The 13001-nt window shown below is 45.0% G+C and overlaps 1 protein-coding gene across 1 annotated transcript in view; it reads left to right on the top strand.

Annotated features, from left to right (window-relative positions):
• The window catches only part of LOC118780531 (phosphatidylinositol 3,4,5-trisphosphate-dependent Rac exchanger 1 protein-like), a 99738-nt gene that overhangs the window by 75879 nt on the left and 10858 nt on the right, over positions 1–13001 (top strand). Inside the window, exons 20-29 of the mRNA XM_036533076.1 lie at positions 907–1046; positions 1636–1759; positions 3402–3583; positions 3980–4141; positions 4747–4957; positions 6821–7106; positions 7574–7780; positions 10903–10991; positions 11642–11724; positions 12840–12930. Of these exons, the coding sequence (XP_036388969.1) occupies positions 907–1046; positions 1636–1759; positions 3402–3583; positions 3980–4141; positions 4747–4957; positions 6821–7106; positions 7574–7780; positions 10903–10991; positions 11642–11724; positions 12840–12930 (1575 nt within the window). The remainder of the gene's footprint in view (positions 1–906; positions 1047–1635; positions 1760–3401; positions 3584–3979; positions 4142–4746; positions 4958–6820; positions 7107–7573; positions 7781–10902; positions 10992–11641; positions 11725–12839; positions 12931–13001) is intronic.

Here is a 13001-nt window from a genome sequence, read left to right as displayed (position 1 = left end):
CACATTAGGACATTCAAGTTTTACTTTCCCATAAAGTGCATGAAGTTCCATAAATCTCTTTGTGAGCCTGTTCATTTTGTTCTGTCAATAATGGATTCTAAAAACATTCAGACTGAAAATAACTTTAATACCAAATGTTAAGTCAGTTTAGACCTCATTAACATCAGACATTTGGACCAAATTATTGTATCAGCTCAGGTCCAGGAACCTACAAATTGAATTTTGGCAACCGCACAATTAAAATAAAATTACTTTTTAATGAAACACTGAGCTGCACCATGTGGAAAGAACTGTCCTCATAGTCTGTGAGTGCCTTGGGACCCTGAAAATGATGTGAAAATTAAAGTTGAAGGACAATCTCTTAAAAGCAGGGAGGGCATTAGAGTATTTTTCGATATGTTATAAGAGAAAATAGCTGCTGTCAGGCCAGTATGCAGAGTTAATGGAGGGCCCAAAATGGGAAGCGTTATTTCTTTGTCTCTTAGTCTTTGTTCAGCTAGAGTCAATAGATGTAGAGGAAATAAATCATCTGTATGTTTTTTTTTCCTTTTCATAATGTCTATTTGTAGGCAAACAGTAAGAGGATCGTCCAAAAAGTAATCCCCTTCTCAAAAAAGAAAAAAAACATCCTGCATTAAATCAGTAAAATATTGAATGCTGTAAGATCAAACTTCGCTCATGACCAGTGAAGGGGTAAATATCACTTGAATGAATGCATCCTTTCAGGGGAAAGCATGGCACAGTGTCTAGATAACCTTCTCGTTATGCTGATCCTCTTGAATGACAATCAGCTAATTATTCTAAAGAGCTGGTGTCGCCAGCTCGAAAGGGCAGTTGGAGATAATGAATGCAGAGAGGTGAGCATGCTGACCTGTGTGTGGGGGGTGTTCTGTCTCCGGCCCCCAGGGTCAGAAGCCGCGTCTGCGGGCCTGCAGCCGGGACAGTGCGTGCTCAAAGTCAACGGCAACAACGTCAATGCTGACAGCTACCTGGAGGTCCTGGACCACTTCTCAGGTCATCGCACCAGCGAGGAGCAACAGGAACTGGTAAGAACTGCCAGAGGCCAAATACTGCAATGCTTTCAGGGCACACTCTCAGTTTTAATTAAACTCTTCTTTATTATTATTATTTTTGTGATTATTTATTATTATGGTTATTATTATTATTATGCCACATTCACAGTTAAGTAGCAACCATAAATGTTCATCCAGGTACTGGCAATGAGCATAGTACGTTGATATTAAGGCTTCTATTAATCTAACTGTAATGTGCTTTTTCCTTAAAGTTTGAGTAATGAGCCCTGGAAAGGGTTAGATTTCTTCATTTCTTCCACAGCCCTTTTTGTTTCAGTTCAGTGACCCCTTATACACATGCAACACATGATAAAAATTCATACTCAAACTTGAATTGCGTTGCGTACACCCCATTTTGTGTTATTTATTTATTTTTATCCATGAAAGACCATAAAAATCTGTTAATGCATTTTGATAGCTAGGGTATGCTTGCTTAAGTTCTGTGATATTTCGTGCTGGCAGACACCCTAAAGCCATTGTACCATTGCCACTGTGCTGTGAATATGCGTTGTCGGCTGAAACGGTGTTGCTAAGCCTTGGTTGCTCTGATCTGTCCACACAGGGCCTCACCCAGTGGGTGTACAGGACATTCGAGGATGCGGAGGAGGAGAGGTCCCTGATCAGTGACAGGTTCACTTCAGCAACAGGATCAGAAACCGAGGAAGATGATGTCACGAACGGAACAGGTATCTGCCTGTCCACGTCCCCCTGTGGCTTTCAGAGAGGAAGCACCTGAGGTTGTGGGGCCTGGTGGAGGGGAAACGAAGCCTGCTATTTCAGTTGAAAGATACAGAGCATATTCATAAAAAAAAAGTCATGCGCGAGATGAAATCCTCAGCCCTATAGCATTATAGTAGTGGGCAGAGGAAAAAAAAAATCCCACGGCACAGTTATGGTTATGAGCCTGCATTAGTCATTCTCAAAGTCAGCTGAAACAGACGGCGTTGCCGAAAATTATGCCAAAGCGGACGGCCTTGCCGAAAATCAAGTTTGCCTCGTCGTTTCAAATGCCGCTGCCGATTTGGAGGGGAGACTCCACACAGTTCATTAACGGTGCCAGATGTCAGCATGAGCACGCAAACTCTCCAGTGAAGCAGCGTAAAGCCTAATGGACCGACCCGGCTGTCGGCTCCCCAGCGGCGTCTGAGCGGCGGAAACAGACGCAGGGAAAAGTCACATCAGCGTGGTAGGAAGGGGGTCATCTACAAAACCTGGTCCCTTTCACGTCATATGATGTAAATCTGAATTTTTTATCCTCCTCTGACGGTCAGCGATCAGGTGGCTTCTGTCTTTAAAGGAAAGGCTCTTTAGCCATACTAGAGGAGGAGCAATGGAACAGACTCAACTGTCTCTTCTGCTGATGTGGCACACACTCTGCATCTTAGGCCCAGCAGCGGCAGTGGATGTGGGGGGATGGGCACTGAGAGATGTTGAGAGATGAGGTGTTGGGAATAGTTGGGAAAGTTGGGAATTTTACACTTCACAAAGCTCTTTGTGTGTCCTGTTAATCTGTTCTGCCAAATCTCTAGAAGGGCTTAGCAGACAACCCTCATCTCTCAATAAGAGTTAAACGTAGGTTAAGAAGTTTTAGAGCGAAACGCCTCAAGGAGGAAGGAGTGGAACTTAAGTTCATTTTTCTGCTTCTGGGGATTGAAATAAGCTGAATGGATGCTCTGGGCAACTGTGGCCACTCTCACACAGACCATTTCCCAGAAGCAGTGTCATTTTTCCAATCTCTCAACAGTGGAAAGTCTGGGAAACCTAAATGCAGTTATGAGAGTCAGACTCTTCCTAAATCTTTTGGAGAGACAGGGTGTGCTGGCTTTCAGTGCACCTCAGCTAAGGTATTAAAAATGATTTGACTTGTGTAGCCATTTGTAAAATTAGACGTTTGCAGCTTTTCAAATCTTCTCTTTGAAGACAGGAGAGGAAGTTTTATTGGCATTAATACTGTGAGAGAATGGCTTGCTTTCTTGCAGAAAAAACTGTTTACCATGGTTTTATTAGTCATATCTGAATGCGTGCTCTCTATGTGCCTCTTTGTTTGTGTTAGCGTAATATGTTTATTGTGTTGTTAAAATGCTGGCCCCTCTCATTGCAGCTTTTTAAAATGAAGCTGCTCTGTATGACTTGAAGCTATCTTGTTTTTTCTCATTGATTGGATAGCTTTGGCAGGAAACAGAGATTAAAAGAGTAGTCACATCTGTCATAGATGGAAGCAGAACAGATTGGAAGCAAATTAGAGGATTGCTAATTTTCTGCCCCTGCCTCCACCTTCAAAGAATCTTTGTTCTTCACTGTAATTGTGTACTGGTTTGTGTCCTTTAGATCCGGTGAAGGGTCTGGGGAAGATGAGCATCTCAGATGATGGCCCCCTGGTCAGCATGACTGTTGACAATGTGCACCTGGAGCATGGTGTGGTCTATGAGTACGTCAGCACCGCGGGCGTCAAGAGCCATGTGCTGGAGAAGATGGTGGAGCCCAAGGGCTGCTTCAGCCTCACATCCAAGGTAGGCTCCTCTTCAGGGCCTCATCGGTCAGGATTTTGCCCTAGACCGCGCAGCATATGTGTGACAGTTTGGTTTGGCATGCTCCGTTTCGGTTTTCATCATTTTTACCACCCACTACTCCCAAACAAATTTTTCATGGTTCAAACTTTTAGCATAAAATCTGATATACCAATCAGCTGTGGATTTCCCCACTTATTTTGACAGGACAAATATTGGAAACCACAGAAGCACTGATGCATTTGTCACATTTACTTTTTCTTGTCTTCTGAGCATGCCTAGTAAATACTGTAAAGTCATGATCAGAAAATTGCAAATTACTGACTTCAGCTTTGGACCACATTTTCACTGCTTGCTCTTGATGAGAATTGTTAAGACTTTTTTGGTCTTGCCTGTCAGATCTTGGAGGCGTTCGCCGGAGACGACAACCAGTTTGTTAAGAACTGCAGCCAGCTGATGTCTCAGAGTGACCGCATGGTGTCCATGCCGCAGTACGAGTTCAGGAACATCTGCGACACCAAGCTGGAAAGCATCCGTAGGCGAATCTGCAGCTACCAGCAGGTGAGCCGCCCAAGCCTCACCTCCCACTCATCACTGAGAGCTGCATGATCGCTATGTAAAGTCCCTTAAGATGAGCCGCTTGACCACTTAGTTCAGCTTCATGCTCTTGTGGGATGATTATGTGACTGGATCTCAGTTTATAAATACATTGCTAACTATTGTGCCTAAAGTGTGACTTTTAAAAGTAGCTTACAAATGGATAATATGTATGCACTTCTGTAAGTCGCTTTGGATAAAAACGTCTGCTAAATAAATAAATGTAAATGTAAAATAATATTCAGAAATCTGTGTGAAACTGTTTCTTTTTTTTAAAGAATATGGTTGTGCCTATATGCTATACTGCAACATATGATCACATAATGCATTTGACTGCCCACCTCAAAAGTCATCTTCCATTTCACAAAATTTGTATTTGGTATTTGCTGAATTTGTCATAAGTGCATACTGTGACGTTAATTTGTTAGTACAATAAAAATGAAAAATGGTTAACAAAACTACTTGGACTGCAGGATTCATTTGTTGAACTTGCGTCAAACTTGAAATGATTCCTTTATGTTAACGCATGGTCATGATAATGTCATCGTTTCATTTGTCTCGTATTTCAGTTTGCACAGGAGCTGAGGAGCAAGGCCTGGCCCACGTTTAAACAAGCCACCACCAAGCCCCACCCTCTGGGCTGCATGGACTTTGTCCCCACCAACTGTCACGTCAACTTGATGCAGGTGTCCTACCCCAAGACCCCCACGTCCACCGGTCGCACCTTCAGCATCCGCTTTGGCCGCAAGAACTCCTTCTTCGGCCTTGACCCAGATCAAGGTGAGACTCTTCTCCGGGTTCCAGTGCAGGCCTAAGAGGGTCAGTAAAACAGGGCTCTCAGAGTTTCCATACACTTGCCTCAGAGCTTCAGTACAATTACATCAGGGCTTCAGAGCTACACTTGCCATGCAGCTTTGTTACAGTTAACTCTGAGCCTAATTACAGTTATGTCAGAGCTTCAGTCACATCGGCTTCTGATTTCCGTATACTTGCCTCAAAGCTTCCATATGCTTAGCTGTAACAAGCTTCTCAAAGCTTCAGTACACAGATTTCAAAACATCAGTGCACAGACCTCTGGGGATTATTAACACAGACTTTTTTAAACTTCGGTACACAGGGTTCTGAGCTTCAGTACAGATTTAAGAGTGGACTTCAGAGCTTCGGTATGCAGGCCTCAGAGCTTCAGGATAATGGCATCTTAGATGAAGCCACTCAAGCCACAGAACTGCAGCACACAGACATTTGAGACATTAAAGAGCTTCACTAATGCAAGTTTGTCAGAGCTTCAGTTCATAGGCCTCAGAGCTTCAGTTAAGATAACGATGGATGAAAAATTCCCAATTGTTTGGTACATGTGGTGCTTCGAGCAGAGTGATAATGGGTCTTTTGTTCTGAGTTTTTTGTCTTTGACCTCATATTTTTTAAGAGGTCATACTGTAGAATTTCATAACTGCAGAAAGAAACAGTATTTTGTCAATATGTTGTTATAGAAATTAACTGCCTTTTTCCTGCTTGAAATAAAGGGATCATTTTGACTGATTGTCCTCAATGGGGCGTGTGTGATTAATTAGAAGTCGTAAAATAGCAATTAAACCCCACAGTTTAAGACGTGTTTTTGAGAAATGAGCCCAGTAAATGTTCTGCTTTGCCGTATTAACAATTCCCGCTGTAAATTAGTGGAGTCTCCTGCCTCCTGGCTAATCATCTCCATCAGGTCACGCTCGAGAGGCGAACCTGGTTAACCACAATCTGGTGTGTGAGTGTGTGTCTGTGTGTTTGCTGCTGTTCCAAACCATCTTTAAGACACATTTTTGTGGTAAACTGCTTTCTTCATGTGTATGTTTAATTGTTCGTATACCAAATAACTGCTGCCACTTACCATGTGAGTGCCGGAGCAGGTAGAACATGGTCTGAACAGGTGTGGCTGTGGTCCATCTGGCCCCTGTGTTTGCTGTGACTGCTACCAATCGATGTCTGGTTTGTCACCCTACACGTCATCTCACTGTGGCTATGCTCCTGAGCCGTAGCAGTGGCAAACTCTCTCTTGGCTGGAAGACTGGTGTTTGTATTGTTTCAGACCCTTTCTCATTTCGACATCTGCTTGGCAGCTCCGTCCCGTGAAAACGTTTTGCAGGGATTTTTTTTTTTTTTTGCTTCACGCTCAGTCGCAGCTGATTTCATTTTTCGCGATGCGGCTGCCCTTGATCTTTTCAGTCTGCTTGCTGTACAGTTTTACCAATGTGAATTCACACCTTTTTGCACTATCTGTGTAGTGCTTCTTTAATAAGAAGCGTGTTTGTGAATACTGACATCCTTTTCACTTCCTGTTTTCTCTCATGCAAGTCTTTAGAAGGTACCTTTTGCCTAAAAAACAAGTTTTGATAGTTTGCATTATTCTTCTTACAAATGTGTTTCTGATTGGAATTGGCACTTAATCGGCAGTCCTGTCCATGGCTTCTATAATGCTCGTTGATAACTTCTGATAAATTCACTGAATATATCTTGCCATAATAGTCTTACATTTCGTCCTGATAAAAGTGTCTAGATAAATATATTCCAGCTAAGACTTACTATTACTACAGCTGCTAATACTGGTTGGTAATGGTACTCAAGAGCTCACTTTGTGCTGTTTTGTCTCCGCAGCGAACCTGAACCCCATGTCCCACACGCAGCACTGCGTCACCAGCATGGCCGCCCCATCCTTTAGCTGCCACAGCCTGGAGAACGGAGAGGAGGACGGCCTCGCCGATGGCGAGGGGTCGCCGCTGGACCGAAGCCTGGACGGCAGGACGGCCCAGGAGGAAGGGGGCGGCCTGAGCTTTCTCCTCAAGCAGGAGGACATGGAGGCCCAGGACGCCTACATCCGGCTCTTCAACCGCATGGACGTGGCCGTCAAGGAGATGCGGCAATACGTGGCGCAGATAGACGTGTAAGTGGCAGGCATCAGTGGGCGGGGGCTGCACTGAAATCCTGACTGCGGTCTCACTGCCTCGCCCGCACTGCTTTAATACAGAGGGGTAGGCCCAGTTCAGCAATCTGCACATTGCGGTTTAGCAATCGAGACTGATTTGAAGAAAACCCTTTTTTAGACAACTTGCATAGCTAGTTTGGAACTTCAGCAATGTGTGCCGTGTAACCAAAGGTCATGACCTCAGCCGTCTGTGAAATCCTCATTGTTTTTCCCCGTCTGTTATGCGTTTTATTTTATGTTCTGGGCTTCAGGGAAGGGGTCGTGCACCAAAAATATTTCCGGGGCAAACCCAAACGGAATGGCGACTGAAGCCACAACACCATTGAGGGAAGTTCAAATATTTTTGCCGTCCTCGCCCCTCATTGTTTTTTTGTCTTTTCTCTCATTCCCCCCCATCCCACACCCCCACCCCCACCACCCCTCAGTCTTTTGTCCTCCATAACGGAGCCCACCCAGCCCGAGGGCTGTGAGCCTCCTATCTCTGAGGAGACTCCGCCCACCTCGCTCGTGTCTGAGGAGGGGGACCTGGACAAGACGGAGTCCGGCGGGATCAAGAGGGTGTGCTTCAAAGTGTCTGAGGACGACCAGGAGGATTCGGGCCATGACACCATGAGCTACAGAGACTCCTATAGGTAAGGAGGACCATGTTGCACCAAATATAGGCTTACTTATGGTTAACATCCCAGCTCTTCCTGGGAAATATACGATCATAAGAGGAACGGGGCTAAGATGTGTTTTTTTTTAACGTTATGCACAACATTCTGCTTTAAGTGGTAATAGCATACAGATGGCCAGTTGAATCCTAACAATAGCTCGCATCGTCCCCTTGTAATATGGTTCTAGATGGATAAAAGACTAAAAATACCACAGTTTTTTCTTACAATTTCCATGCTTGCCAGTCTGTTTGTGTTGTCATTAAGAAGTCAATTTAGATATTTTTTTTAGATAAGCCTGGGTTCTGTCTGCCACCCTAAAGGGCTGGGGCGAAACAGCATGCCATACGCCCAAATGAAATGCCTGCCTCGGCCTGGTCTCTCATTATATTTCGCATGTCTCATTATAGAAAACAACTTGTATCCGCACCCCGCGTAGCCTTGTCTTGTGCTCCCAGTTGGACAAGCCTGTGATGTAATTGCCAAGCGAACTTGGTTTTTTGTTTCTTAATTCAATGTCCAGCAAGAGGATGACCAGATTGTCTGTCTAATGCCCACACAAGTCCACATGTGTCTCCCAGTTTCCTCTGGGCGACGGCCCGGCCTAACCAGCCGGCCGGCGTGGTCAGAATAATACTTTATGGGCCCAGCTGACTGTGGTCTCCATTTCTGGCTGTGGCAGGACTAAATTTGGAAACACCCCACGCCCCGAGGGCAATGTGGGAAAGTGAGGCCCGGTCTCCTCAGGGATTACGTAAGCCCCGTTGAGAAGGAAACTCTTTCTCGCCGCACCAAAGAAGCCTAGATCAAAACTGAGCAGAATACCAAAATACTCACAGCTGTATGTTTGCGTCCCAACAAGCGGCCCATTCACATCCAGTTTATTCAGAGGGAGTATTTTCAGATTTCTTCGTATCTCTCTGGGTCCACCGGCATGTCAATGAGGCAGAGTGTTTACAGGTGTGTTATCCCAGGCCTTAATGTGAATACTGTCAGCGGAAACAGCCAGAGACAGCTCTCTTGTTTCATTCTCAACTCTCAACTACATCAATGCTATAGCACAGCAGAAAGGCACAGGGTACATAGTTTCAGGACCAAATGAACATAAACTGGCCGTCCTGAAATAACACTGAACGGGTCCACCAAGACCGCAGTGTTCTTGGCTGTGAAAAAGTGCATTGAATTTATGCGGTCGCCTATCAAAATATTTCAAATACATTTACAATGTGTCAGTGACACACCTCTCACTTTCTGCAATACAGCACATAAGTGTGTGGGTGAAGGGTTAGTTGGAAAGGGAGAGTGTGTGTTTGTGTGTGTCTGTGTGTGTGTCTGTGTGTGTGTGTGTGTCTGTGTGTGTCTGTGTGTGTGTGTGTGTGTGTGTGTGTGTGTGTGTGTGTGTGTCCATGTGTCTGTGTGTGTGTGTCCATGTGTCTGTGTGTGTGTGTGTGTGTGTGTGCGTGTGCGTGTGCGCGCGTCCATGTGTCTGTGTATGTCTGTGTATGTCTGTGTGTCTGTGTGTGTGTGTGTGTGTGTGTGTGTGTGTGTGTGTGTGTGCATGTGTGTGTGTGTGTGTGTGTGTGTCTGTGTGTGTGTGTGTGTGTGTGTGTGTGTGTGTGTGTGTGTGTGTGTGTGTGTGTGTGTGTGTCTGCGTGCGCGTGTGTGTGTCTGCGTGCGCGTGTCTGCGTGTGTGTGTGTGTCTGTGTGTGCGTGTGTGTGTGTGTGTGTGTGTGTGTGTGTGTGTGTGTGTGTGTGTGTCTGCGTGTGTCTGCGTGTGTGCGTGTCTGTGTCTGTGTGTGTCTATATTCCAGCAGTAGCTATGCACCTCAGATGTTGTCCCTGAAACAGTGTGGGCAGTGTTTTCTTTTTCACATCACTGTGGTGACGCTCCTGTGGCATGGCTGTCAATGCTGGAGGTGTGTCAGTGTGGTCTGAATCATTGCCATCTGCAAGCCACAATGTGGTTTGGTGCCCCCTGGAGGCTAAACCTCAGCCACCAACACCGTCTGGGAGCTTGGTCTCCATTACATGATTGATGATTTACAGTATTAAGCTAGTCACAGACTGATACTGAAAATCAATTTCTGTTACCAGTGTCCCATTACAACATTTCTGCTTTAGCATAGTGTAATGTCTTCTACCCTTTGTTTTTTGTTTTTGTCATGTTTAGTGTATATATATATATATATATATATATATATGTATATGCTTTGAAATGGTGAATGATGAACGTGTTTAGTGTTTACACCTTGCATATCTCTGAATGGATTTCCTTCTGCAGTCATTTCTAGAATCTTTCTAGCATGCCGAAACCAAGGTTACTGGGAAAAGAAAATAACAAATTTGATATAATCTCCCCCTGACTTCCTTGCAACTCAAACAGAGATTTTCCTGTCCCGACTGTGTACAGCAAAAGGCTCTTTACAGGGCTCTGCACCATGATTTTAAACTTGTCTTGATAAAGATGAACGCAAATTGTGTGGATGACGAATGGGTGTTATTTGGATGCTGAATGGCACATAGAACTAAAAAAAAGAGTTTGTAAAGGCCAACATGGTTTGTAAGGTGGAAAAAAGCCCCAGACTGCCCACTTCTCTCTATAAATGTGCTTGTTTTTTATTGTTCTCTTCACATACGTTGTTTCCACATATCATGCGATACTTTAAGTATGGACACACGCTTTGCTGACTGTGTGAGGAACAATATGTCTCCTCACGGTAACGTTTTCCACATGCGTTTCTATATGGAGATTTATAGAAAGTGGTGATGTAATCGAGGCAGGCCGTGGAAAGCCTTCAGAGGAGACGTATGTGCAAAAAACGGAGAATACACAGATCTGTGCATTGCGTCAGTGGCCGCACAGCTGCAGCATCCTCGGAGCACATGAGAACGGATTGATTGATACCCATACGGTTTGGATCATGCTGTTGTAGCCAATTAGAAGAAGAGCAGGAGCATTTCAGTAATTAAAGACAAGACTCTGCGTTCTTTGGCAGGGCTAGCAAGGAAACAAGCTTCAGTTCGTTCATAAACTTTTTGACTCTAAGCCCATCTTTTTGTGTGTGTGCGTGTGTGTGCATGTGTGGGTGTGTGTGTTCCAGCGAATGCAACAGCAACCGGGACTCGGTCCTGTCCTACACCAGCGTGCGTAGCAACAGCTCTTACCTGGGGAGCGACGAGATGGGTTCAGGTGAGTCTGGAATCGGAGAGGCGGACGCCCATCTCCTGGGTCCCGCCCTGCGATAATTCAGCTCCGCTCCCCCACGCGGGCCGACACGATGCGCTGACAAATCTCTCTCCCCCTCACAGTGCAGTGCATCATCCTTTCCAATTCGTAATCTACCGCATTCCTCTGCAGGTTCCTGCAAGAACAGTGTCTAATGGTTTCCAACCCAGCAGACTGCACGAAGGCATAAAACACATACAGACATCACTACAATCTGATTGCAGTAACTCTGGTACTTAAGATACATTCTCACAAATTCTCACATTCTCACATACCCTTACATACTCTCACGTTCCCTTATTCAGTACAACTTGTGTAACATTCAGGTTGTTTACTGTCCTCTCTGGGGTATTTGCTGGGTATTTACCGAAGTAATACAGTTTATATACCTCACTCATGGGCGCAGCATCAGTGGCCTTCCCAGCAAGTGAACCTGCAGCCTTTTAGTTACAAACACAATTAGCCCAACCATTATTCCATGTAACCGCAGCACAGCTCTGTATGCAAGCAGAAACAGTGTGGTTGGTGTTGAAATAAAACTCGCATCGCAGCATGTATTAGTACTCTGCCGGGTACCCGTGATTGTGATCTTTTGGAACGATTGTTGTTTCTAGGCGACGAGCTGCCGTGTGACATGAGAATCCCGTCGGACAAACAGGACAAACTGCATGGCTGTCTGGAGCACCTTTTTAATCAGGTCCAGTATTTATACCCGCATTACTACATACTGAACCTGTTACATCCCATATGACTATCAGTTTTAATAGTCACCAAACATGTTGCTTCCCTTATTACTACCAGTATTACTTCTTACATTACTTATTAGAAACATGTACTACTTACATTATATGACTAGTGGGTCCAGTATTTTTACCCGTATTCCTACCAGCATTACTAACTACCAAACATATTGCTTCCCATATTACTACCAGTATTATTACTTACACTACTTACTACATGCATGTACTACTTGCATACATGATGAGTGGTGTTTCTGCCCGGAATGCTATCCAAGTTACAACTGTTAAAACTGCCTTTATTCGAATAAGTTGTACTACCTGGCCCAGTAGTACTACATATCATCACTATTATTCCTACCAGTATAACTACCCATATTACTTCCAGTATTACCACCAGGCCCGGTATTAGATCCCATATTTCCCATATTATCATTATTAGTATTAGGTTAAATATTGCTACTTGTGTTCCAACCTAAATAAATGCTGTGTTGTATTACCCCCTTAATACACCCTGTAGCTGCCTGTGGTCCTTAAACTCTGGCTGTAGTTTGGCCTGGTTTAAGCAGATCTTTCATAGTAAGCATCAGGTCTCAGGGACGTCACTGATACGGGTGCCTGGCACTGTCCCTGAAGCAGCTTTGGGTGACGCGCTCATTGATTTGTATTTTTTGTTGTGGAGTGAATGCGTCTGTGTCAGCCCTATCGGGTTACAGCACTCCTCAGGCGGATGAGATCAGGAGCGCTTGGCGCAGATGATTCTGATAAAGGCGCTCCGCATCTTTAGCGCATTATCTTCAATCGCGTCTCCCACTGGCGCCCGCTCGCAGCCATGCACCGCCCAGATGGGGCTCTGCCCGGGCGGCCCAGTCCGTGTCCCACCCTCCTTGGGTGACCTCTGACACTGAGTCTCATCTCATCCTATAAAAAACCGTCTCAGTCCAGAACCAGACACAGCAGATTCAGGCCCTCTCACTTCCACTGGCTCTTGCCATTGTAAACAGCCCCTGACAGTGCAGATTGTTCGAGAAGACTAGGTGTGGGCAGATTGCTTACTGTGTGTCTTTCTCTGCAGGTTGATTCCATTAACAGTCTCCTCAAAGGCCCTGTCATGACCAAGGCCAGCGAGGAAACCAAGCATTTTCCCATGGATTGCAGTCAGCCAGGTACCACTTAAGAATCACCTAATGAAAACATATTGTGGACCTTCACCTATGTACATTCACTTCAGTTGTAA

This window comes from Megalops cyprinoides, chromosome 7 (genome assembly GCF_013368585.1).
Source record: "Megalops cyprinoides isolate fMegCyp1 chromosome 7, fMegCyp1.pri, whole genome shotgun sequence".
NCBI lineage: Eukaryota > Metazoa > Chordata > Actinopteri > Elopiformes > Megalopidae > Megalops > Megalops cyprinoides.
Note: the sequence above shows the minus strand (reverse complement) of the source record. Positions and strands in the feature narration are given on the sequence as shown.